General features: G+C 36.5%; 1 protein-coding gene across 5 annotated transcripts in view; it reads left to right on the top strand.

Annotated features, from left to right (window-relative positions):
* prr16 (proline rich 16) overlaps positions 1-24,271 on the top strand; it is a 168,994-nt gene that overhangs the window by 83,353 nt on the left and 61,370 nt on the right. Inside the window, exon 2 of one of the 5 annotated variants that reach the window (XM_062972155.1) lies at positions 23,957-24,139. The exons of the other annotated variants lie outside the window; for them this stretch is intronic. Within the exon in view, the coding sequence (XP_062828225.1) occupies positions 24,137-24,139 (3 nt within the window). The 5' untranslated portion in view covers positions 23,957-24,136. The remainder of the gene's footprint in view (positions 1-23,956; positions 24,140-24,271) is intronic. 5 annotated transcript variants of the gene reach the window in all.

Genomic DNA, 24,271 nt, shown 5'->3' with positions numbered 1-24,271 from the left:
CATAAGAGCTTCAATAATAAAAGTTTGGGAAAAATATAAAGACAGATTCTATAATAAAACCCTCTCTGGATCTCACCCATAGAAGCGAAACACAAAAGAGAGTATAACAAAGAGAATTGGCTGACATATCACCAACTATTTAAAAACCAAAACAATGAATTTTGGAAGTCAGCACACAAAATGACGCAAAAAATGTTAGAAACCAAACTTAAATTAAAACCAGAAACGTACTTATTAGGATTCACAACTACAACATTAAACAAAAAGTAAGATAGAATATTATTCCACATTAGCGCGGCAGGAAGATTGACTTTAGCAAGAATATGGAAAAAGGAAGAAGCTCCAAATGTTGAAGATTGGCTGATTAAAATATTAGACATTATGCATATGGATATATTGACACAAAAGATAAGAGAAGGGAAGAATAAAACAGATTGGACAAAAGTCGTAAACTTCTTAAGAGAAAGAAGAATGAACTTCATAATAGATCTGTCTTACATATAAAAACAAACAAAAAGATGGAGGTTAGAATAAATGAAAAAAAATGTCGACGAAAACGAAAGAAAAGTCTTCGAAGCATGGATGGGAAGTCAAAGCAGCTTTTTTATTTTTTCCCCCTCTTCTTTCATACACACACACACACACACACACACATATTTACTGTTTTTTATTTTATTTTTAGTTTTCTCTCTCTGTCCCTCCTTCACTTACTCTCATTTCCTATTCTTCACTATCTAGTCTGTTCCCCCACTTTCGATGTATTCTTATCCTTAAGAAATAAATAAAAACTATATTGCAAAAAAAAAAGTTCAGCTGAATTGCACAAGCCTATTTCCTACAGGGATGACTTCAGGAGCTGATGCTGGGGGATTTATGTTCAAGGGCCTTATTCGTCAACATTTCCCCATAGCATTTGACATTACATGAATCCATTGGAAAATGACAATCAGTTTTATTTTTTCCTTCCCATCTAAGTCTGGGGAAGTTATTTTAGGTCTGATATACAGTATATGTCATTATTTCTTAGGTTTTCTAATGTAGTTTTGAAACTGACCAAAAAGTTTAAGGAGTAAGTTTGGAATGGAGAAGAAAAATCAAATGGACAATTTCCCTCATTTTCAAATGTACCATAACATTAAAATTTGTGAAGCTGCATAAAGATTTACAGAACATCAGGAGTTTTAAAAATAAATTAAAATTTGAATCATACACGTAGAATATAACATATCTAAACAAAAAGGTTTAGAAAACAACAAATGTGATATATATATACACACACACACCCTTCTGGTGTTGCATATTGTGTATACCTTATCCATTTCAAACTCTTCTCCTACTTATATATGTTTTATCATTTCAGCCCAATCTTTGTTACTGCTTTTCACTTCCAATCTCAGGGTAAAAAAACCCTGTTTTTTATTCAGCTCTATTTTTGGCCCTAATATTGCCTCCATTTCACCCTTTATTTTTCTGTAGAATTCTTGTACCTTGGCATAATCCCACCACATATGGATAAAAGTTTCAGTTTCCCCACAATCATGCCAACAGAATTTAGGTGTACTTTTTGTAATATGGGCGAATTGCTGGGGGATTCTGTACCATTTAGTCAGTATTTCCCATTGTAGTTCTCTTAGATGTTTAGATGTTTTGATTGAATTTGTCTGCAATTCTATGTGTTTCGGGTTACAGTTTAGTTCCTCTTTCCATACTTCTAACAGTGTGGGTGACAAGTTGTTTTGTTTTTCTATTAATTTGTTGTATATGAACCCCATAATTTTTTTCTTTCTCAGTTTTCCATTATAATATTTGATCTATATCTGTATCTGATCCTTCCCTCTTTTTCAGGACACCACAAGTGTGGAACACCACAAGTGTTTGCAGACAAAAGACTCTGAGGTCTTCCATTTTTAAAACATACAAATGCTGGCAAAGTATTACAATGCTGAGAATTGTTAGGAAAATGAGTATGTGATGACCATGACTTTTCAGAAAAACCTGACGAGTGAGCCTTCAATATGAATTACACTTGAGGATAGGCTTTTTTCCTCACTAATTTGATTCTTGAACAAAGCAACCAATTATTGTAAAAAATTTCATCCTACTGCAATAAAGTCATAATTTTTTCAAATATTTTTAAATATTTTCCCCATTACCATTGCACATCTAATGTAAAGTGAAAGAACAAAAAACTGGCAGATCCCATTGCCCTTTGTCATGACATAGCATGTTTCATCATAGTAATGAACAGGTTCATAGAAGACAAGATGTAGCACAGATGGTGTTAAAAAAATTGTTCATTCTCATATTGAAATTTTTCAGTTTTTGATAACCTGGAAAACCAATGACCCCAGCTCAGAACTTGTCAAACCCATGGAGGATATTTGAGGAATATCTAATTTTCAAATCAAAATGAATGAGTCGGATAAGTGAGTAACTTTGCCCAGATTGTACTCTAAAAAATCCAATGACATCTGTTTATGAAGTTTGTAGATCTTGTATATATTGTGCACTGCTGAGTATTTTCCTTCTGCTGTAATTCTGAGCTCAAAGATGTCAGTTTCATTGTTCTTTTTGTCATTAATAAAACTTTATACCATTTGTTATAGCTGTTGGCCTTATTGTATTTCATTCTTCATGAATATTTCTGTCAAATACCAATTGAATTTTGTCATCTTATCTTTTGTAATTAATTGCCTTGGCTGCTGTTATGGATTCTTTGCTGTTACCCATTTCAAAGCTAATAGTTCACTTCAAGTTTGACCCACAAATGTAAGTGCTCATTTTATTTTAATCTTGCTTTTCCCCTTTGTGATAGCAGTCTTGACATTCAGAAATGTATGGAGTGGCAGCATGAGAGCTAGGCCTCCAGAGAGATGAGGAAGAATATGAATAACTTTACATTTTCTTGCCATGATATTAATTCTGCTTTCTCTGTTAGAAAATTTGATGTTAAAGTCGTTTGCCTACAAAGTTACCAAAAGTTTTCCAGTAAGGAGCACAGCTGCTTTTAGGCATGTGGCAGATGCCCTTGCATATTTTCAAAGCACTGCTACAAACTTCAGTAGAAGATTAACTTGAAAGCTTAGGTTTCTTTTTGTGAACTATATCCTTGTTTGCATATCACATAGATTTTAACTTTTTCCTGTTGTTCTTGACTCTTGCCTGGTTTTATGCAACCATTAGCTGCTGCCTTTTTAGAGGAGAATGACCATGTTTTATAAAAAAAAATCTATTTATATCCTTTCTTCATTTTGAAACTTAATTCAAAGGCGACTCTTCCTTCTTTGTATAGTTGAAGGCTTTTCATGACCTGAATCACTGGGTTGTTATGAGTTTTCTGGGCTGTATGGCCATGTTCCAGAAGCATTCTCTCCTGACGTTTCACCCACATCCATGGCAGGCATCCTCAGAGGTTGCCCTCAACCTTTGAGGATGTCTGCCATAGATGTGAGCAAAACGTCAGGAGATAATGCTTCTGGAACATGGCCATACAGCCCAGAAAACTCACAACTCTTCCTTCTTTATTTCTTAAATTTGGACCTCTGAGCAATCAAGTGTTTCTTCACTTGAAGTCCTCCGAATTTTGGCCCATCCCTAAAGGCATACTCAAGTAATGGTTCATGTGGAACAAAATGAGGACATGCAAAGATAAATAATGAATGAAGGTCAGAGTCTAAAATATGAATTATATGAACAATTACATAGCATTTGGTTATACTGACCACATGAATGTTCTCATAATGACATTACTAGCAGTACTTCTCCCTTTCTGCTTGATTTATCATCAGGCTATTATTTGTCCTTTTCTAAGTCACCCACCACTCCTTTTTCTGCTCCTAAATGCTGGGACATATGCAGATCATTTGGGAACAGGAGTAATATTTTATTTGACTTTGCTGTGAGCTTTGCCAGTAGACAGAGAGCTGCTGTTTATGCCTTTACTAAAGCCCATACAGAAAGAGAGAAATTGTCTTTTCTCTCCCCTGGGTTTTCAGTGAACTAGAAAGGACTCTAGGAAATGTATTCCAGCCATTTGGGATTACAACAAAACATCTGGCATTTTAATTTTTAATTGCTATAACTTCAAAAAAAGCAATTATTTCTCCATAGTCTGGCAAAATATAAGAAAACTCCATATAGGAAACAGCCACAACAGCCTTGCATTATTGGTTCACTTCCACAAGTAACTGATCAATAAAGACCATAATGGAACCTGCATTTTTTAATAATACATATTCTAAGAATTCTACAAAACAACCGTCATTTTGTCATCTCTTAAAAAGGATTTCCTATTCATTGATTCAGTCTGACTGATCTGAAATAAACATATTGAACAAGAAACTTCACATGCTATTTCTTGGAGGCTGCAATAGTAATTTTCTTCTTTTGGTCTGTAATCCTTAATCAGTTCAACACATACTGCTGTCCGTACTATGTCTGTTCAGAAAAGTGTTGAAATGATTGAAGCACAAACAACTCTCTGGTGTTCCTTGTGTGTGGGGAAAATAAACATAGTACACAGACTTCTGGTATGCTTCTGAGGCATTTAAAGGTATCTGCAATATGGGAGTGGAGGTAGCTAATCCAGGCAATATCTGTCCAGATCTTGCTGTGGACAACCACTAATGATATTTATTTAATTCCACTTTTATCAGGAATCCTCAAAAATGATCATAGCAATGACACAATCACAACAGTCCTCTCCAACCTGATGGATAAAAAAACCTTAAAGAAATGAAATGATGAAATGATCAAGAGAGTCTAGGAAAGAAAGTATGATTTTTTAATAAAAAACATCTTATGAAGTGTTTGAAGAAACCACAGAATTCCACAGCTTACCCACAAACATATAAAGACCCTCGTGCACAGAAAATGTTCGACTCATTTGATCATGGTGATGGAGAGAAACCTGAGCTAAAGGGAAAACTATATCTGGCCCAGGATCAATTGGATGATGATATATGCTTACTAAAAAGTAGGGGATCTAGGGAAAGTTGTGCAGACTTTATATGGATATGCAAAACCACATATAATAGCAAACCCTATTGAAATTAAAGACTTCTGGCTCCAAAATACCACAGAATCATGTTGAAGAACCTAGGAAATACTTATAGAGGACATATTTTATTGCTCATGGATAAAAGAAATCAAGGATAAGAGAATTGTAATGTAATTGTGGGATTAACTGCATATTTCTGATACAGATGGATAATTCCTTATCCAGATTGCTGAAAATTCAAAATACTCAAAACATTAGAAATTGTCTACATGGGTGGCTAAGATATCAGCATCTTTGCTTTCTGATAACAGTTCAATGTATGTTTTATAGACATAAATATTAAAACTATTTCATCCAAGCTATATGTATAAGGCGTAAAGGAAACATAAGTGAATTTTGTGTTTAGACATGGGTCTTATCTTGAAGATATCTCATTATATACAAATATGCAAATGTAGATATCCCAGTTCCAAAAAGAAAATTCAAAAGTTAAAGCGCTTTTGGTCCTAAGTCGAGGAAAGAAATGATTGTGGCTTATCTGGAATGTGTAAACTAGTAGTTTTAACTAAATGACTAATAACTAATAAACAAATATTTACTTTTAAACTAATTACTTTATTATGGGGAGTAAGTTCGTACCGTCTGCAAAGTAGTGGTAACTTTTCAGCTATTCTGATACTTTCAGTGCACGTGGCACCATTAAATGGTTGAAGATGAATAAATATAATGTGGTTCAACTATTGGCTTGTGCTGTTCATTGTACGAATGCTCCTTGTACTACTGCCTAATGCTATTTTCTTCATGACAGGATGATGACAAAATAGACCAGATAGAAGTGTGTTTTATACATGTTGATAACTTATAGCATTCACATTTCTAAGAAATTCAAAACAGAGAATTACTTTTAAAAACTATATTTGTAATAGTAACTACTTGTGGTGGGGACAGGGGCTTGGAATTATAACAGAAGTGGACAACTTTTAAAAAGCAATCTTTCAAGGTCTTGCTTGAATCATTTAATGCCTCATTGAATCTTTGTGCCTCACTGACTATTGTTTTAAAAAATCACTGAAATATCTATAACCATTCCCCCAGAATTGGATGGACTCCAGAGATATAGTAACCCATAGAAAGAAATTGCCCTTGCCAAATTTTAGACAAAAAAATGCAGGGTTTTATCTTGCTGACTAAGCAAATTACTTACATAGGATTGTAAAACCTATTTTTCACGCTAATCCATTATTTCTGTTTAATTACTGCAGGATCTTTTGAGGCTGTATTAATATATATATATATATATATATATATATATATATATATATAATTGATCTACAAGTAAAATAACTCATCACCATATGAAAGCTTTCCTTATAATTTCACATCTGAAACTGGCTTTACAATAATAAACCTACAATATTGTGGAGCAATCTAATTAACAACATACTCTTGTTAATAATAAGTATTACTTGGTCATAACTGGAATGTGAACTTTCTATGGAATGCATATAGTCAATTTACATTAATGGATTTAACATGGATTTCACTTCAGATTTTAGTTGTAAATCGAGGGTCAATGTGGAAGAAATCTCTAGAACTGCAGCTTAAGGATGCAGTCTTTTGCAGAAGATTAATCGAGGTAATTGGGCTCAAGAGGATTTGCTGTACACTAATCAAGCCAGTACTTGAAAGTCCTCTACCACCTTCTCCTTTCTAAACATCCATCTATTTACCAAACAAAACATCCAAAAGAAGTAGTCCTCTGAAAATGAATGTTTGTAGTAACCTAACTTAATGTAACACCTCTATTCTTGCTAACTTCAGTTTTACGACCTCATATTAAAACCCTGGCAAAATGTCCCATTTTGCCAGGCTTCTGGGGAGGAAAGAGGGAGTAGTGGGTTGAATCTGTCACCCTGCATGCAGCTCCCTCTCCATGACGCTTTCTCCATCACGGGAATGCGTCGCCATTGCGAGACCCTGATGGGGAAAGCATTATGGAGAGGGAGCTGCATGCAGGGTGACAGATTCACCCCACTGCTCCCTCTTTCCTCCCCAGAAGCCTGGTGAAATTGAACACTTTGCCAGGGTTTTATTGGAGCCAACACAACACATGTTGCCAGGTGTTGACGCTTTCACCTTGGTTGAAGGCAGGACTTCCACAGGAAGCTCCCTTGTGGCATCTGATGGGCAGTGAGCCCATCAGTCCTCCAGATGAGTTGGAAGCATCCTAGGATGCTAAAATCACCCACTCTGATGAGGTGGTTTGTCTCTGCTCCTACTTCCTATTCTAGGGCCCTTCCACCCTATCTCTTTATCCCAGGATCTGATTCCAGATTATCTGTTTATCCCGGGTTGTCTGGCAGTGAGTACTCACATAATCCAGTTTAAAGAAGATTGTCTTGGATCAGATACTGGGATAAAGGGCTGTGTGGAATGGCCCCTACTGACCCAAGTCTGACTCACAAGAACTATTATTCCAATTTAGCCTTTGCTATCAGTCTTGCTTCTACTCATTCTTCTGTTATAGGTAGGATAGAAATATAATAAATATAGGTTAGAGTTCCCTTATCTATAAACCCTTAATTTGAAATATATTAGTCTCACTTATCCAACATAAACGAGCCGGCAGAACGTTGGATAAGCGAATATGTTGGATAATAAGGAGAGATTAAGGAGAAACCTATTAAACATCAAATTAGGCTATGATTTTACAAATTAAGCACCAAAACATCATGTTATACAACAAATTTGACAGAAAAAGTAGTTCACTATACAGTAATGCTACATAGTAATTACTTTTATTTACGAATTTAGCACCAAAATATCACGATGTATTGAAAACATTGACTACAAAAATGCATTGGATAATCCAGAACGTTGGATAAGCGAATGTTGGATAAGTGATTCTCTACTGTACTCCAAAATCTAAAACAGATAATTGCACAGTAAGACAGCTGTGTTTGGAATAACCCACAGCTACTTTGATGTCTTCCTTTTATACCCCAGTGGGGGGAACAAGAAGTCGGACATAAGAGAGAGCTCTGAAAGGGGCTTTAGGCTGGCTCTATCATGCCATATAAAATCCAGATTATCTGCTTTGAACTGGATTATATAGCAGTGTGGACTCAGATAATCCAGTTCAAAACTGATAATGTGGATTATCTGATTTGACAATCTGGATTATATGGCAGTGTAGATCCAGCCTTAGATTCTGGCATGACATTTTAAACCATACAGAGTCCTTCACATATACTGGCAGAAGCTTAAAGTCCAACATGAGGCCTGAAACAAAGTGGTATCCTCCAAATAGATTGTAAAGATACAATGCCAAAAATGAGTGGCATTGAAATGGAAATGAAATGCAGATGCCCAGTATGCTGGCTAAAGCCCAAAACCTGAACTGAGGCCTTCAGATATACATTCAAGACAACTAACACAAGGCCTGAAACAAAATAGAGCCCCCCTCCCAATATATTGGCAAGATCTTAAAGCCTAACATGAAATCAAAACTTAACTTCTAACATGAGGCATCCATGCAATAATATGTAGGTCTCAGTATGTGATGACACAGTTAATGAGTGGAATTGCTTGTGCCTTCTTGGGGCTGAGAGTGTGTGTCTTTCTTCAGAGAACAATTCATTGAGCATTATTTTAAAGGAAGGAGTTGTCTGCAGTCTTCCTCTGTGGTCCAGCAATCATGACTTGATACAGATAGAATGTGACCCACCCAGACAACAATTTATTAAGTGTTTATTCTAAAGGAGGGAGGGCAAACCTCTTCTGCTACAGAATGTACCTTCCTTGAGGCAACCCAGGAGGCCTAGATGCCACCAGGTGAGGAGGGGAACACTGCTTGGTGCAGCCACCCAAACTTCCAGCCATTATGCTTGGCTGGGAAATCCCTGCCAATAAATGCTAAGGGCAGAAACTGCCCAAATTGTAGGGTGAATCCCTGGGGCAAAGGCTTAGCAATGGGAACCCTATTATCCTCTGGAAAAGGGGAAGGGAGGGAGCAAGGAGGGAAAGTTCTAATTTTCCATTAAGTACCTGCTGCCTACCTCAAGCTGAAGCAAAGAAAACAGCAAGGTGGTGGAGAAATCTTAAATATCCTGCAGCTGTGCCCCTGTCAGCCGCCCACACTATGTCTTGTCTCTTTAATGAGGGCCTTCGAATTTTCCCTTGTGCCTTAGGCTTTGCCTGCTAGCTGTGGGTAGGCCAACTTGGTTGTTTCCACTATATCAGCTATTGCTTTTATTGCAATGTAAATTGGCAGAAAGATAATGATAGTGTGAATAAATTATCAAAATTTGGTTGAGATAGTGCTTGCAGTTCTGGAGGGACTCTTAATTTTGGGTTCTCATAGACTTAGCATGGGGATTTGGTTATTAGGGTTGTGGGATTCGGGTAAACTGCAATCCATTTCGGTGTCCAAGATTTTGGTGGGGGCCCTGATTTGTTTCTTCAGAGCCTCCCAATTATGGGAGGACAGAAATCCATTGTTGACCTGGGAAGCCAAAAGATTTGTTTTTGATCTGGCCCATTGGCGGAAGTGGGGGGAGGACAATTTTCAAGGCTCCCCTTTCTGTCATTTTAGACAACGTTTATCCTTATATCCTTCATTAAGAACTGGATTAAAAGTACCAGAGTTAAGATAGCACACTTTCTGGGATGCTTTCCTTTCAGTTTTTAAGGAAACCTGGATTTATGGCAAGGGCTTAAGATAGCACACTCTCTGTGGTCCTTTCCCTTCTAGCAGCTGTCTCCCTCCCCACACTCTACATGTAGCCAAAAACCAAAAGCTGTTGTTATTTGGCAGCCAGTGTTCTGTTGTGGCCAGAAAAAAAATAGTTGTGGAGCCCATTCCATTACGGGCATCTGAACCAGCCAAACAAGTCGAAACAACTGAAGGCAACCATTTAAAATGAATCTGTGCTCAAGACCATTGGTTAACTAGTTAAAATTCATGAGTAAACCATGGGTTACTCCCCCCCTCCCCCGGCTACGGGTTTGATATAGCAGCACTTTGAATTGTGCCTATGAATTGGATCTGGATGTCTAGCTATTGGAACAATGGATATTTATGTTCCATGTAGCCAGCTCCAGTTAGCAGTTGGTTCTTTATGTCAACACTCTTCAAAGGAAGTCCCATGTAGATTGTGTTGCAGTGTTCAAAGCACGATATCATGAGACAGGTGGCACTGTAGCAAATAAGACAACTCTAGGACCATGCACAGCTGGCACACGAGTTTGCCTGAGTTTCAAATTTTTTGCCTTCAAGTGTATTACATATGCCAGGTAGTGATTTAGAACTAAAACAGCTTCCTTGGAGGGAGGAAAGGAGAATTAGAGTTCAATATCATCAGCAAAGGTTTTGAAGTCCAAACCTCTGGACTACCTATTTCAGTGTTTCATGTAGATATTCAATAGCATGCAAGACAGAATGGAGGCCAAAAGGCCTTACAGAGTGGTGGTCAATGATTCAACCAGGAATCTCCCAGCAGCATCTTTTGGATATGCTCCTCCACTGTGAAACAGTACCTCCAAATCCCACCTCTGTAAGGCAGTGCCAACAAATGCCATGGTTAATGGTATCAAAAGCCACCAAAAGATTCAGCGGTGTGTAGTTCCTGGATTTATCTTCAAAGATGACTAAAGCCTTCCTTGTCTCATAAGGCTTGAAACGAGATCAAAATGTAGCTGGATAACTTATAGCTGGGAGAAATAAGTGACATTTACCATTTATTGTCTTTGGATCCCTTCACTTCCAACGAGATTGTAAGTTGTGATTAAATTTTGTAGTAATTAATGGCAGAATAATTTGCACTGCAGCTTTCAAGGGAGACATTACAACATTAATGTCATTTTTGAATGAGATCTCTATGCACCGTTAATCACTGACTAGTGACGTTTGTAAGTTGCATCACCTTTCCGCTATAGTTTTTGCTGTAATTTAACTATTTTTTTTCACCTTGGCAGCAATTTTTTGTCCTTTTAATACAACTCAATTAGTGTTTTCAGTCTTCTGCTATTTCAAAATTTTATCCTGTTGATATTGTATTCATGAATACATATTTGCACACCTTTGTATGTGCTATTGTCATTTTAGGTCTTCCTGGTAGTCAAACCAAGATAGAAGTGATGTTTGGAGAGTTTCTTGAAAAGGCTGACATTTCACAGTTAGTCTCACTTTCTGTGAACTACTCAAATTTCAACACAGTTTTCATTTATCACTTTCAAAAGGAATGATACCTTGCTTTTATTTTTTTACATTTAAATTCAGTTATGTATGCTGAAATTTATGCTATCTGCATAGCACTAGAGAGTGATAAAATTATCAGTAACAGCTCTGTCTCTGTTCTTGGAAGAAAGGAATTGCATAGCTTTGAAGTCATGCAAATAATTGCAAATAATATGTTATATCCACTATTAGAGCATGGAAATGAAAATAATTTTGATGTTCTTAGAAGTCTGGATTGTCATTATGCTTTTCCTTACTAGCATGAATGCTGATGATGCATTTTATTGTGCAATGAGAATAGTTGTTATGTCCTTTTAGTGTGAGCAGCATAGTTCTTTTGCTCCATCACATTGACAGAAGAAACCGTTAATGCTAATATTGTGGATATTAGAGTTAAAAGCAAGCAGACATGCTTAAATCTTTACAAATGCAACTAGTTTCAGGCAGCAGGGGAGACGCTCCATAAAAAGGAAATTAATTTTCTTCTGTTAATGCATGTTCAGGAAATGATTCTTATTATTGCTACTCTGGAGCTCATCTTGTTGTAAATGACATAGAAAAAAAATGAAGGAACATGCTTTTACAACTTTTAAAGGAAAGGGCAGTATTTTAAAATAGATGCTGCTGGGCTTTTACTACCATGAACAGCATTGGGCAAATGGTAATAGCAAAATCTATATAGGAAAAAGGTAGAGACATCATATATATTTTATAAGCAAATGGACGGGATTTGATTTCTTTTCAGTTTTAATTAAAATTTCAAGCTGGAATTAAAGGCAAGGCAGGACAGATGGAACCTGGGAGATCAGAGAAGTTTTTAATCTTTCTATCTGAGTAATGGTTTGACGGGATTTCATTAAATACTTCTGTTAAGGTGCTTCTGAAATATTATTTGGATTCCATTAGTGCTACATTGTTCTCATTTTCTTTTCTTTTCATTTGGTTTGTTTGTATCGCGCTCAACTCTGAGATAATGCTTACTGCACTGATACTCATTTCTCTCTCTCTGTGTGTATGGTTATATATTTCAAGCAACATGTTTCATGAAAAAAGGAAACAAAACCCTTATGGTCCTGCTTCTAAATTATAAAAAGCTACTTTGAAATATGTGGAAAGCTTCTTTTGCCTTCTAGCTATTGTTTTACTCATGTGATTTCCCTTTCAAACATTTTTTCCCATGAAGGTTTGCTTACAAATATTCATCACACAATGGTCTGGGAGATAAGTGACTACTGTTGTGAACTAAAATGAAAAATGATGTATAAGAAGCAAAATTTCTATAGCTGCTGGAGCATTTGTCATATGCAGGTTAAATATAGTTAGGTCTTAAGGAACATTGTTTAAAACAATTAAAGACTTCACACTGACTACCTTTGAAATACAAACAATAAACATCAGATTTCTGGCTATTTGACATGATATGTACCAGTGCTATTAATTTCATTTCTGCTTCTCAGTATTGCAGTCTTGTACCAAACTCCACTTACCAAAAAATAAAAACCATCAGCATAAGATGGCTCCAGAAATGTGTCCAGTTTTGTAAGTTAAACTTATTTCATAGAATCATAGAATAGTAGAGTTGGAAGAGACCTCATGGGCATCTAGTCCAACCCCCCGCTAAGAAGCAGGAAATCGCATTCAAAGCACCCCCGACATATGGCCATATTTCTGAGTCTTCTGCCCAAAATTATAGCTCAATACACTTGAAATTCAAAACTCCCATTTCTTTTTTTCAGATACATAAATCTTATATCAGTATAGGGTTTATATAAGGTGTGGGATTGTGTTGCCTGTACAAATGTGATAAGATTGCAATTTCCATCAATCTAATAGTGAAGCATGCTCTGAGTTGCAGTCCAACAACACCTGGAGACCTGACAGAGTTCCAGACTTTAGCAGTCTTTCTCTCCACTGCTATGTCTCGTAAATGTAAAATCAATTCATGTCATTTGGCATCTCTGCTGTTATGTAAACTTTTTCTACATTTTTATCTTGCATTTTTATAAACATGCAACTGTATGATATAACTGTGTGGCACAGATATATAAGATATATCCATGGAGAAAGGTTTACTTCTAGATACGCCTGTACAGTTTTCTTCATGTTTGTCCCACTGACATAATGGGTAGTTACCTTTCAATTTGGTGTGCAAATGAAACTGGATATCGCTTTATTTAAGATAAATTCCACTGCAGTTACTAAAGCTGTCAGCCACTCCCATCTTGCAACTTCCATCTTGCAATGCCCATGGCCCTAAAACATGCTTTTCAGGATTTCTCAGCCCTCCAAATGGGTTTTTAGGGTGTACAGAGGACTGCAAGGGTGGGGAGATAGAAGAAGTGGAATCCAATTCAATATCCAATTGTATCCTAAATGTGCATCAATCTTTCTGAACTTGTTATGCCTATAATGTTGATAGGCATAACAATGATTTCCAATGGCTGAAAACAAAAGTTTACTGATATGGTTCTAGCTATTGAATGAATAAGTGCAGCTGTGTAGCGTAACATTGCCAATACCTGTATTTACTCGAGTCAAATGTACATTCTAATCTAATGCGCACCTCAATTTTCAAAAACTGGAAACCCCCAAAAATATTTACCATATTACATGGATCTAATTTTGGGAAGGTAATTTAGTAAAAAAAAAAAAACATGAGCATGAGATTTGAGTAAATACAGTGGTTCCTTCAAGAGGATTATAGTCTGTGCAACAGACTATAGAGCCAGTGGTTTGACATTTTTGCCAATCACACAAGAAGGGATCCTGGGCCTCATTGCAAAAATAGAAAACCTATGTTTTCTAGAGATGATTCCTGGTGTGCATCAATAGTTTTCCACGGCACGGGAAAGAGGTCTCATGTCTTAATGTGCTCTAGCTCTGATATATAAACATTTGGCACATTTGTACATTGGACTAACTTGATATAACTGAATTACAGATATAATTTTTATGAACAATCCAGTTTTAAGGCTTATAATGGAGTTTGTTACCCACAGTTTTCTTTAACTAAAGGCAAACATGGATCTGTTGTTTAAACTAAAGGAGCATGCCCCTATAATTTTTGTCTTAGTTGATACTATTGAAAAAATGATAGTTATTGTTCTCTGTGTACATCTGTCTCAAATAAGCATTTGTGGCTATAGAAGAAGTACACCATACATATGAAGAAATCTTGTAAAGTATGTTTTGAAGTTCTTTGATGTTAGATTATCTGAATATCTGTCCGTTCTTTCATACTTTCCTATTCATCATTCATATATTAAATATTTGATTTTCCCTAGCTGGCCTTTCCCATATGTATACATCAGTTATCTATCTAGGTTTAAAAAAAACCAGGAAAAAAACCCTCTCTACACAAACTAACCTTTACACATATGTTGGAAAGCTCGGGTTTTCAGTGTCTAGGGAGAACTAAGTCTGTTGAATAATATTTGAAAGAAGCCTAAAAGCTCTTCTGAAGTATTTCTGAGCTTAACTGTTTTGGGACTTAGATATACTTGAATTATTGTCTTCTGCTTCTGGAATTTTAATTATGTTCTCAAAGGTTTTGTAAGCTTCTAGCAAGCTGTACTCCAGTTGTTAGTTTACATTACTCAACCAGCTTTCCATACAGTTAATGGCAAGCATCTTGGCAATTGGATAGCAGACTAAACATGGCATGTGTAAACAGATGGGTATTGAAATTCAGAGTTACAGTTATATTTCTGTATGTCATCTCATATGTGTGCCAGACCCTTATAAGTATTGTGTTCAAACCTGAACTCCTTAGAGCAGATAACTTGAGAACAAGATGATTCCATCTAATATGCACTATTTCAGTGAAACTAATTTAAGCATGACCTTGAATCTATCTTGTAGTTTCTGTGACAAAGATCCAATTTGGCAAATCTTGAATTTTTCCCCAAACTAAATTCTGTTAGACCTTTGCTTTATTTAAATCAGATGCATGAAAAGGCAGGCAGATAGACTATTGTTTTACTCTGTGTGTGTGTGTCAGGTCAACTGTTGATGTATTGCAAATCCATGGATTTCAGAGGGTTTTCTTAGACAAGGAATACTCGGAAGTGGCTTTGCCAGTTTCTTCCTCTGTAATATAATCCATAGCACCTCATATTTGTTGACAGTCCTCCATCTAACTGCTAACCATGGCTGACCTGGTTTGGTTTCCAAGAGCAGTCAGATTCTGGTGCCTTTGGGGCATTTAATTACTTAATCATACAGAACGTGATAAAGCAAAACATGTCAAACAAAAATCCCAGTGCTGTTGTTTCCTTAAACTCAGATTATATTGAAGAAATCATATCAATGTATTGTCGAAGGCTTTCATATCATATCAATTTTACCTAGTAAAGGGCAACTCAAGCTGTTTCTAATTTTTGTTGCTGTGTGTGCATTCATTCATAACATACCCTTTCACTGAATCTCCTTATCAAGAAGGTTTCCCCAAAATATGCACAGAAGTGTTGCTTTATATGAATATAATGCCTCTCTGAACTAAGAACTGCTCTGCAAAAACTGGCTGGGATGCAAACTGAATGATAGTAATGTTCCAATCTATTTATTTATTCAGAAATCTGGGGGGGTGACTTAAAAAATAAAAGTACTGTTATGCACTAATAAAAGCAATGTTATTATTGTTTTTTTTTTTTAACCTTAATCTGAATGGAGTCAATTTTCTTTAAAATACGGACTGTATGAAATCTTCAGATCTCCAATTTTGTGAATATTTGTTGTTGTCTTAATTGTTGCTATTGTTGTACTTTTTGTAAATAGTAGACGTGAAAGTTAGGAGTGTAAGGTTAGATCTGATCTCAACATTTTTCAAGTGACACCATTAATTGGAAGTTTTGAGTTAAGTGCCTCTACCTTGTAGAAATGGCACCAACATCAGGGCTTTAATTTAATGTAGAAATGTAACATAGTTCTTGTTTAACACCGTTTTTGCTATTTTGGCTACTGTTTATTTTATTTGCTTTTTGGTAAAAAGATGTTCTGTTGCACATTTCTAACATTCTGATGTTTCAGGAAATGAAAGAGATGTATGTTTTGTTTCATGCAGAACTGTTTTGTTCAAGTGGGAAAGGTTTTCTTGTCCTAAGGATGCCTTAGAGCCATCATTCTGGAATAGTGGCTCTACTTTTGAACAGTTTGAGAAAATACAGATGGTCTGAGTACTGAGACCTGCAATGAACATTATCTTTAAAGCATAGACGGTGACAAGGATCTTTATTAAGTGAATGATCATCTGAACTACATGCTGAATCACCTTTGTTGCTATGGCTATTTTGAACTTATTTTTTTTTGTTTTCTTGTTAAAATAGGGCCAGACCTCATGGTGATTTTGAATGAAAATGAAATTGGTTTCTTTTGGATATATTGCTAACATAACATGTATTGTTGTGTACTTTCATATTGTTTCTGACTTATGGTGACTATCAGGAAACACTATCACAGAGTTTTCCTGGTAATATTTATTCAGAAAAGATTTACCATTTCCTTCCTCTGAGGCTAAGAAATTGTAACTTGCCCAAGTTCACCAAGTGGCTTTCCTTAGTTGAATGGGAATTCAAATCTTGGTCTCGATTGAGCCAACATTCAACCTATTATACTATATTGGCTCATAAAATATATAGATATTGTTTAAGATCTAGCTGGGTTAGTGCCATGGAATCTGAGGCCATTACTGTAATTAACTCTTCCTTGTGGCTTTCTTTACAAGAGCAAAATACTTGGTTTGTGTCTGTGTGTGCATGCTATCAGCTAGCCTTCTCTCTCTCCCCCCCCCCCAATCCATTAGAAAATGTCATTTTTATTTTAATCACATATGGTCTATGAAAAGTCTCTTCTTATGTGTAAAATGTTTTTGTCTTTTTGTCAGGTTTTTAAAATGTTTGTACTTTCTAGAGGTTACTAGGTGAGCACCTATTTTCTAGCTTACTCTATATCACTGCTTCTTAAACTGTGGGACCCAACCCCAAATGGGTTCCCCCTAGCTCAATGTTGGGGTCTCAATAAATCTGGCAACACTACCCATACATAAATCTGTTCACAACAATGGGCAGTGTTTACAGTGGACTCTGGAGAAAATGCTTCAGCTGTACTCCACAAAAGAGAAAATCAGCTTGTTCAGCAAGTCTTGTAAATACTGATTTATCATCATTAATGTTTTATTTTTATACCTACTTTGTTTTCCTTTATACCTGGAGTCATGTAAAACTTATTGGGCTGAAAGGGGTCTCGAGTGGAAAATATTTAGGAAGCCCAGCTCTAGATCAGCAGTCCTTAACCTATGGTCCATAAATCCCTGGGAATCCACAATGTCCTCATAGGGAATCTACAAAGGTTTAGAAATGTTATGAACTTTTATTGTTAAAAAAGAAAGGAACGAAGAAAGGAAGGACAGCAGGCAGGCAGGCAGTTATACATTGATGTATAATTGATGTATATACAATTTTATCTTGTAAATCGCCTAGAGCATCGTGGATGGAGGGCAATTAATAAATAATTAAATGATGATGATGATGATGATGATGATGTCAAAGGTGATAGACATCATTAGTACAAAGTTTCTTTACAATATCCCAAACCATTCAAAGTTTATGAATATAACTGTTCAGTTGCAGAAAATGTCCTCAGAACTTTCTGCTTTTGCACGTGGTGAATGAATGATGCTGCGTAGCTGAGAGAGAGCATGTGATATTCTCAGAATGTCTGTTGCTTCCCAGAATTCTGTACTGTCTTGAAAATGTTTTCAGATAAATTCATGTATTAAAGGAGAGCCATGTTTGTGTGAAGAGATACAACATCAGTCAATTTGAGTGAGACAGATTTTAGAATGATAATTGGATTTTTAAAAATGATCATGTTTCCTTTTCCATTACTGTGAATAAGAGTGTTTGGTTATTGTTTGTTAAAATTATTTTTCAGTGTTATGATACACATTGGCTGAATCTCAGGATAGATTGCTGGCTTAATTTGATCATAAAAGTACTGATGTTGTCAATGAGGTTGCATCCTGTTCAAAGCGAGATGAAGTTTTTTGTAGGATGGATGAAGGAGACCATACTATTGGTGACTTCTTACCACTGGTGCATACCTAGGGAAGCTCTAGTTGCTAGTAGTTAAAAAGATATCAGAAAAACTAAAAAAGTTCTTAAATGACTGAACTCAAGACTTTTTAGTAGCTTTTCAAAGATAAGTACAGTGAACATTATCAGCTTTTGGCTGTTACAAGGAAGGTATTCTCTCATTTTGAGAAACTGAAATAAGATTATTTCTCACGAAACAGAAATTTCTCCTCATCAATTGCTGGACAGATTTTTCCTGGTTAACAAAATTGGAATATCTATCAGATATCTTCATCTATTTAAATATGCTCAGAGAAAATCTTCAATGAGAAAAAGTTACAGTTTTTCAAGTTGGACACAAGATTGGAGCAATGATGAAAAAATGCAGTTGTGACATCATCACATATTGAACAAAAACTATGAAACATTACAAAACTTCATAAATTTTCTTGGTTCCACAAATGAAGCATTGTCTGAGGAGAATACATTACTTATCACATTACGTTTGCAGCATTGTTTCTATGAATATTTGCCTTTTTTGATATCAACAAAAACTGAATTACAGATAAATTTTCAGTTCATGTGTATGAACTGAAAGTGCATTAACAGAGAAAGACAAGCTCATATAAATATCCACAGAAGCTAGAGATATGAAAGATGCCAAAAAAACAAACAAACAAACCATGCTGTCTTTGCTTACGATTTCGGCTGCACCTTTTTTCTTTTAAAGGGAAATTCTACTCTGATGGGAGCCTAGTTTCCTTTCCCCACAGACTTGCTACACAGAAATGAAATCATGGAAGTTATAGGTTTACAAGGTCTGTAGCCTTTTCTGCCAAGAGTGCTGGTACCTCAACTCCCCTTTCCATACTATTGAACCATAGCAGTATCAAACTGCAGTAATTCTACCGTGTGATTACCCTCTGTCTTTTAAAGTGAGATAGATTGAGTGGTGTTGCCTGTTTATATTTTCAGTAGAAGTGATGGGGCCCTACCATGGGGCAAGGGTGTGGTTTGAAGGAGAATCAAATGAATAAATCTTTCATTTTCTGTAATGCCATATCAATTTCATAGAATCACAGAGTTGGAAGAGATCATCCAGTCTAACCCACTTCTATGCAGGAGAAGTACAATCAAAGCAACCCAACATATGGACATCCAGCCTCTGTTTAAAAGTCTCCAAAGAGGGAGCTTCCACCATACTCCAAGAATAGATAGTTCCACTGTTGAGCAGCTTTTATGGTCAGGAATCTCTTTTCCTGTAATTTGAACCCATTGCTCTGAGTCCAAGTCTCCAGGGCAGCAGAAAGAAAACTTGCTCCTTCCTAATGAAATCTTTTCAGATAAGTTTAAATATAAACATGATAATCATGTATTCTGGAGGCCAATCTCTGGGTGCTTCCAGACAGCACAGAAATGAAGGTTTTAAATGAAGGACAAAAAATCCTGGAACCTGAGAACATGTCCCCACACAGGCCTGTGGGTCCTGGGATTTCTTCCCCTGCCATCCTCACAGGCTTCCTCTGTATCAGAACAAGATGGAGGGTGGACGGGGGACATGTACCATCAATTCACCACCACCACCCATTGTGGATTCAGGAGCATAATGAGATATTATGTTAATTGAAGCCCAATATCAGCTTGAGGACTACATGTAGCTTACATCGGATACCAAATGTTCATATTGTCCAGTTTCCTTCCAAATGTTCTATTCACTTAAGGGCTTGCTAGACAATAGTTCACAAACTGTGGTCCACAGGATGCATATTTTAATAATGAGAAAAGCATATAGCATGGTGGGGAAAAAATACTTGGCTGTCCATACAAGAGTGCATATCAATTTTATGAGATATGACTCTACACTGCCATATAATCATGCATTCTGGAACTAAATTATTGTGCAGTGTAGATGGGTCCTAAGATTGCAGAGTTTCTCCACCCCAGAAGGGAGTATGTTCATGTGTTTCTTTCCACAAGGTAGGAGGTTTGAAATCAAGTGTATGTTACCATAGAATGAATAAATCTGATATTCTTTGACTGTGGTTGGCCTTTGATTTCTACCCTGAGGTAAAATTATTCTACCTTGTTTCCACTTCATTTTTTATGTTCAGGTTGTTTTACATGAAAAGCATACAATATTTATGGGGGTTTTTTAAGCGATGAAGGTTGGAGAATTTATCCATCTTGTTGAATTTCAGAGATTATTAAAATATAACATTAAGATGTACTACTTGATACTTTCATATATTTGGTTTTTAACTCCCACAGTGCCTTACATTGGCCATACTATCTGGGGATAATGGTGGTTATAGTCCATATAGCTGCTGAGCTATCAGTTGATAGAAGTAATGTATTGCTGTTGTGAAATAAATTGGAATAAGCAACCATTAATATCTAAAAGAAAAGAATATTTCTAAAAACCCAGTTGGACTGAAAAAGACTAGGCAGGACAGGTTGCTTATTAATGCCAGCGCCTCAAATCTTATAGACAACATACATATTTTAAAATACTGCTAGAAATTTTTAATTCTATTATAATTCCCTTATTTTTAAACAGATGGTTTGTGTTCTTATGTTTGTACATGCAGCAAAAGCAACAAAAGATATCACATATACATGGGTACACTTTTACCGAATTGACCAGAAAGAGACTCCATGAACTTATGGAACTCATCTTTCTTAGTGTTGTCAATTAATAATACCATATTTCAATTTTGTTTAAAGAGCAAAACATTCTAAATCTATTTTCAGTTAGAATTATAGGCATTTCATACTATTTGTGAGGTTTTTTAGTGTAAGCATGAGGATTATATCATTTTTTTTTTTTTAGACTGTAGTCAAGAACCTGCAAGCCTACCTTGTTAGTGGAACATAGTGGCTTAGGAATTCCTTGAGTGGCCAGGAGGGCCTTTGCACAATTAAAACTTGTGCGCTAGCTGTGACCGTACCTCGAGAAGTCATATCTGACCATGGTGGTCCATGCCTTAGTTACCTCTAGACTGGATTATTGCAATGCGCTCTACGTGGGGCTGCCCTTGAAGACGGCCTGGAAACTGCAATTAGTCCAGCGCTCGGCAGCCAGGCTTCTAACTGGAGCAAATTACTGGGCGCGCTCAACCCCCCTGTTCAAGGAGCTCCATTGGCTGCCGTTTATTTTCCGAGCCCAATTCTAGGTGCAGGTACAAAGCCCTAAATGGTTTGGGACCCACCTACCTTCGTGACCGCATTTTCCCCTATGAACCTGCACGGTCTCTACACTCGTCGAGGGAGGCCCTCCTCTCGCTCCCACCACCCTCACAGTCACGGTTGGTGGGGACGAGGGAGAGGGTCTTCTCCGTTGTGGCCCCCCTGCTCTGGAACTCTCTCCCCAGGGAGATCAGACAGGCCCCTACCCTCCTTACCTTTCGGAAGAGCCTGAAAACCTGGCTCTTCCAACAGGCCTTTGGTGACTGACTTCCATAGTAAAGGATTGACCTGTTGCCTATTTTTATTGCACTTTATTCCTTTAGCTGGCCATAGTTTCCCTTGTTTATGCCTCCCCCAGCACTTTAATTGGGACAATAGTTCTGGTATTGTCCCCCCCCCCCCATTGTGTCTGACACTACTGACACTCTCTTTGGCCCAGTTCCTTTTATGAGCCAACCCAGGATTTTATCAAAGTATGTCTACTTTATGTGACCTTATTAGTTTTATGATCTGTTTTATTGTTGATTGATTTGTTTTATTGTTGTGTTTTATATTGCCTGTTTAGCCTGGGCTTGGCCCCATGTAAGCCGCCCCGAGTCCCTTTGGGGAGATGGGGCGGGGTATAAAAATAAAATATTATTATTATTATTATTATTATTATTATTATTATTATTATTATTGTCCAGAAAACAATTTTCCCAAAATCTGGACATAGTGAACACATTTCCGTTCTCATGAGCTGACTACATGGTAAACAGTGAATCGAATTGGTGATTCACTGCTCCATTATGTCCAGGTTTTTTCAAAATTTGTTTTGACTATTTTTTGTAATATGTGTTTAAGTTAAAAAAATTTGGAGAATAAAGCTGTAACGCCTCTAGGCTGCGTGAGCACTGGAAACCAACACGGAGGCCAATAAACAATCTAATATCTTTATTAATGCAATAAAAGAATAAAACAAAAGTATGCTGAGTATATAGTCAAGCAATTGTCCTTATAGGAAAGATCAAAAATAGTCCAAATAAATGAAGTTATATGTCCAGTATTAGAGTCCAAAGTCTACAATCCAATAACCGAAACACACTCAAACTCTTTGGAAGTTTGAGTGGGTAAAGAGCAATGATTCACCGGGAGATTCTTGAAGTTAAGTCCAGACAAGGATTCAAGGCTAGGTAGGGTAATTCGTGGTGGATCTGAAACGCAGTCCAAACTTGAACAGGAGTGAAAACGCAACTCCCGGTCTACTTGTGAGTAAGCGCACCGAAAGGCCGCTTAAGAGCTCAGGAACAAGAGACAATGTTTTTCTTGGATTAGTCACGTTGACACCGCGATAGGGAGAGCTCAGTGCAGAACTTTTATGGAAGTTCAAGAGTTCCCCCCAACAGGTGTTTAACTCCCCTATTGTTCCCAGAGAAAGTAGCTCAGCAAGATGGGAAAAACCCATATCCTCTTCAGTTTGATCTATGATGGCCGCAGTGTCATGGAGCAAGGGTCCCTGAGACATCACAAAGCATAAACAGTAAGAAAGAGTTTAACAGACTGATATGAAACCCCCAAATCCATTCACAAGTGCTAAAAGATATCACACTGGAACATCAGGATCTGCATATAATCAATATTTAGTAACTACCCAGTTAATAAAATATATTACATTTATGAAAGAACTGTATATGGCACAAGATTTGTATTGTGTTTTTCAAATTCAGCACCTGCAAATACATTAAAAACAGTAACAATATTGGAAAAAACACTTTATTAATGTCCTTAAAGTAAGACTCATTGAATTCAGTAGGGCTCACTTTTGAATAGGCTGAAATCTAAGGTTCAGGATGTAGAAGGAAAAATATAAAATGGGTCACGTTGCTAGAGTCAAATAGTAATGAAATATAAACACGAATTCTGTTACAAACCTACTTGGCCCCATTGTTTATTGTTTTCATTCTCTGTTTCCATGTATAAAATTTTAACATACAAAGCTATTTTCCCCCTTCAGAAACAGCAATGGTTCCCATAGGGATTTGCAAGAAAACTCTCTCCTTCTTTGTTTTATTAAACCAGCCCCTCAGTATCTGTTGGAGTTGGTTTCACTGATGAGTACACATTGGTGTAGTGCTTAGTAAAATCAAGGTTTGCTTTTTGATTCCCCCCCCCCCCCCGGATATATTTGAGCCATGATTTGTTGAATCTGGATGAAGAACCTGTGAATACAGGGGGCCAATTGTACCATGCTATAGGTGGGAAATGTGAAAACTATCTGTCAGTTTATGTAAGTGGATACAGCTGTGTGCTACAAAGAAATCGTTTGTTATTCATGATACAATGTTTACAATATGTAACATTATACTGTGCAATTATTTGTTATTCTTTTTTATACTTAGAAAACTATTACTTTATCCTGTAGTGCAGAAGAACACATTTATATTTCACAACTTACTCATATTATCTTCTTGTTTTTCTTTGTAGTGTTTTCTCTTTTGTGATAGAACTACATTAAGAAATCATTCCACTCAGGTTTGCTAAGAATAAATAATTTAACCCACCCCTTGAGCACTGAGCATAAAGAGAAATGTTGGTGACTGCGTCCAGGAAAATGAATTCAAAATTTGATTGCTGTGACCTTCTAAAATACTACTTACTTTTAGAATGGTAAAATAAACATAATATTCTTATTATAATAAATAGAATGGCACAAAATTGCATGTTTTGTACTTTGTAAGAATAGCAGGTTAATGGATCCTCACTTTTCCTTTCATTGTCATCGGTATTTATTACAGTTTG

This window comes from Anolis carolinensis, chromosome 2, assembly GCF_035594765.1.
Source record: "Anolis carolinensis isolate JA03-04 chromosome 2, rAnoCar3.1.pri, whole genome shotgun sequence".
Taxonomy (NCBI): Eukaryota; Metazoa; Chordata; class Lepidosauria; order Squamata; family Dactyloidae; genus Anolis; species Anolis carolinensis.
This window is presented reverse-complemented; position numbering and strand designations above follow the sequence as displayed.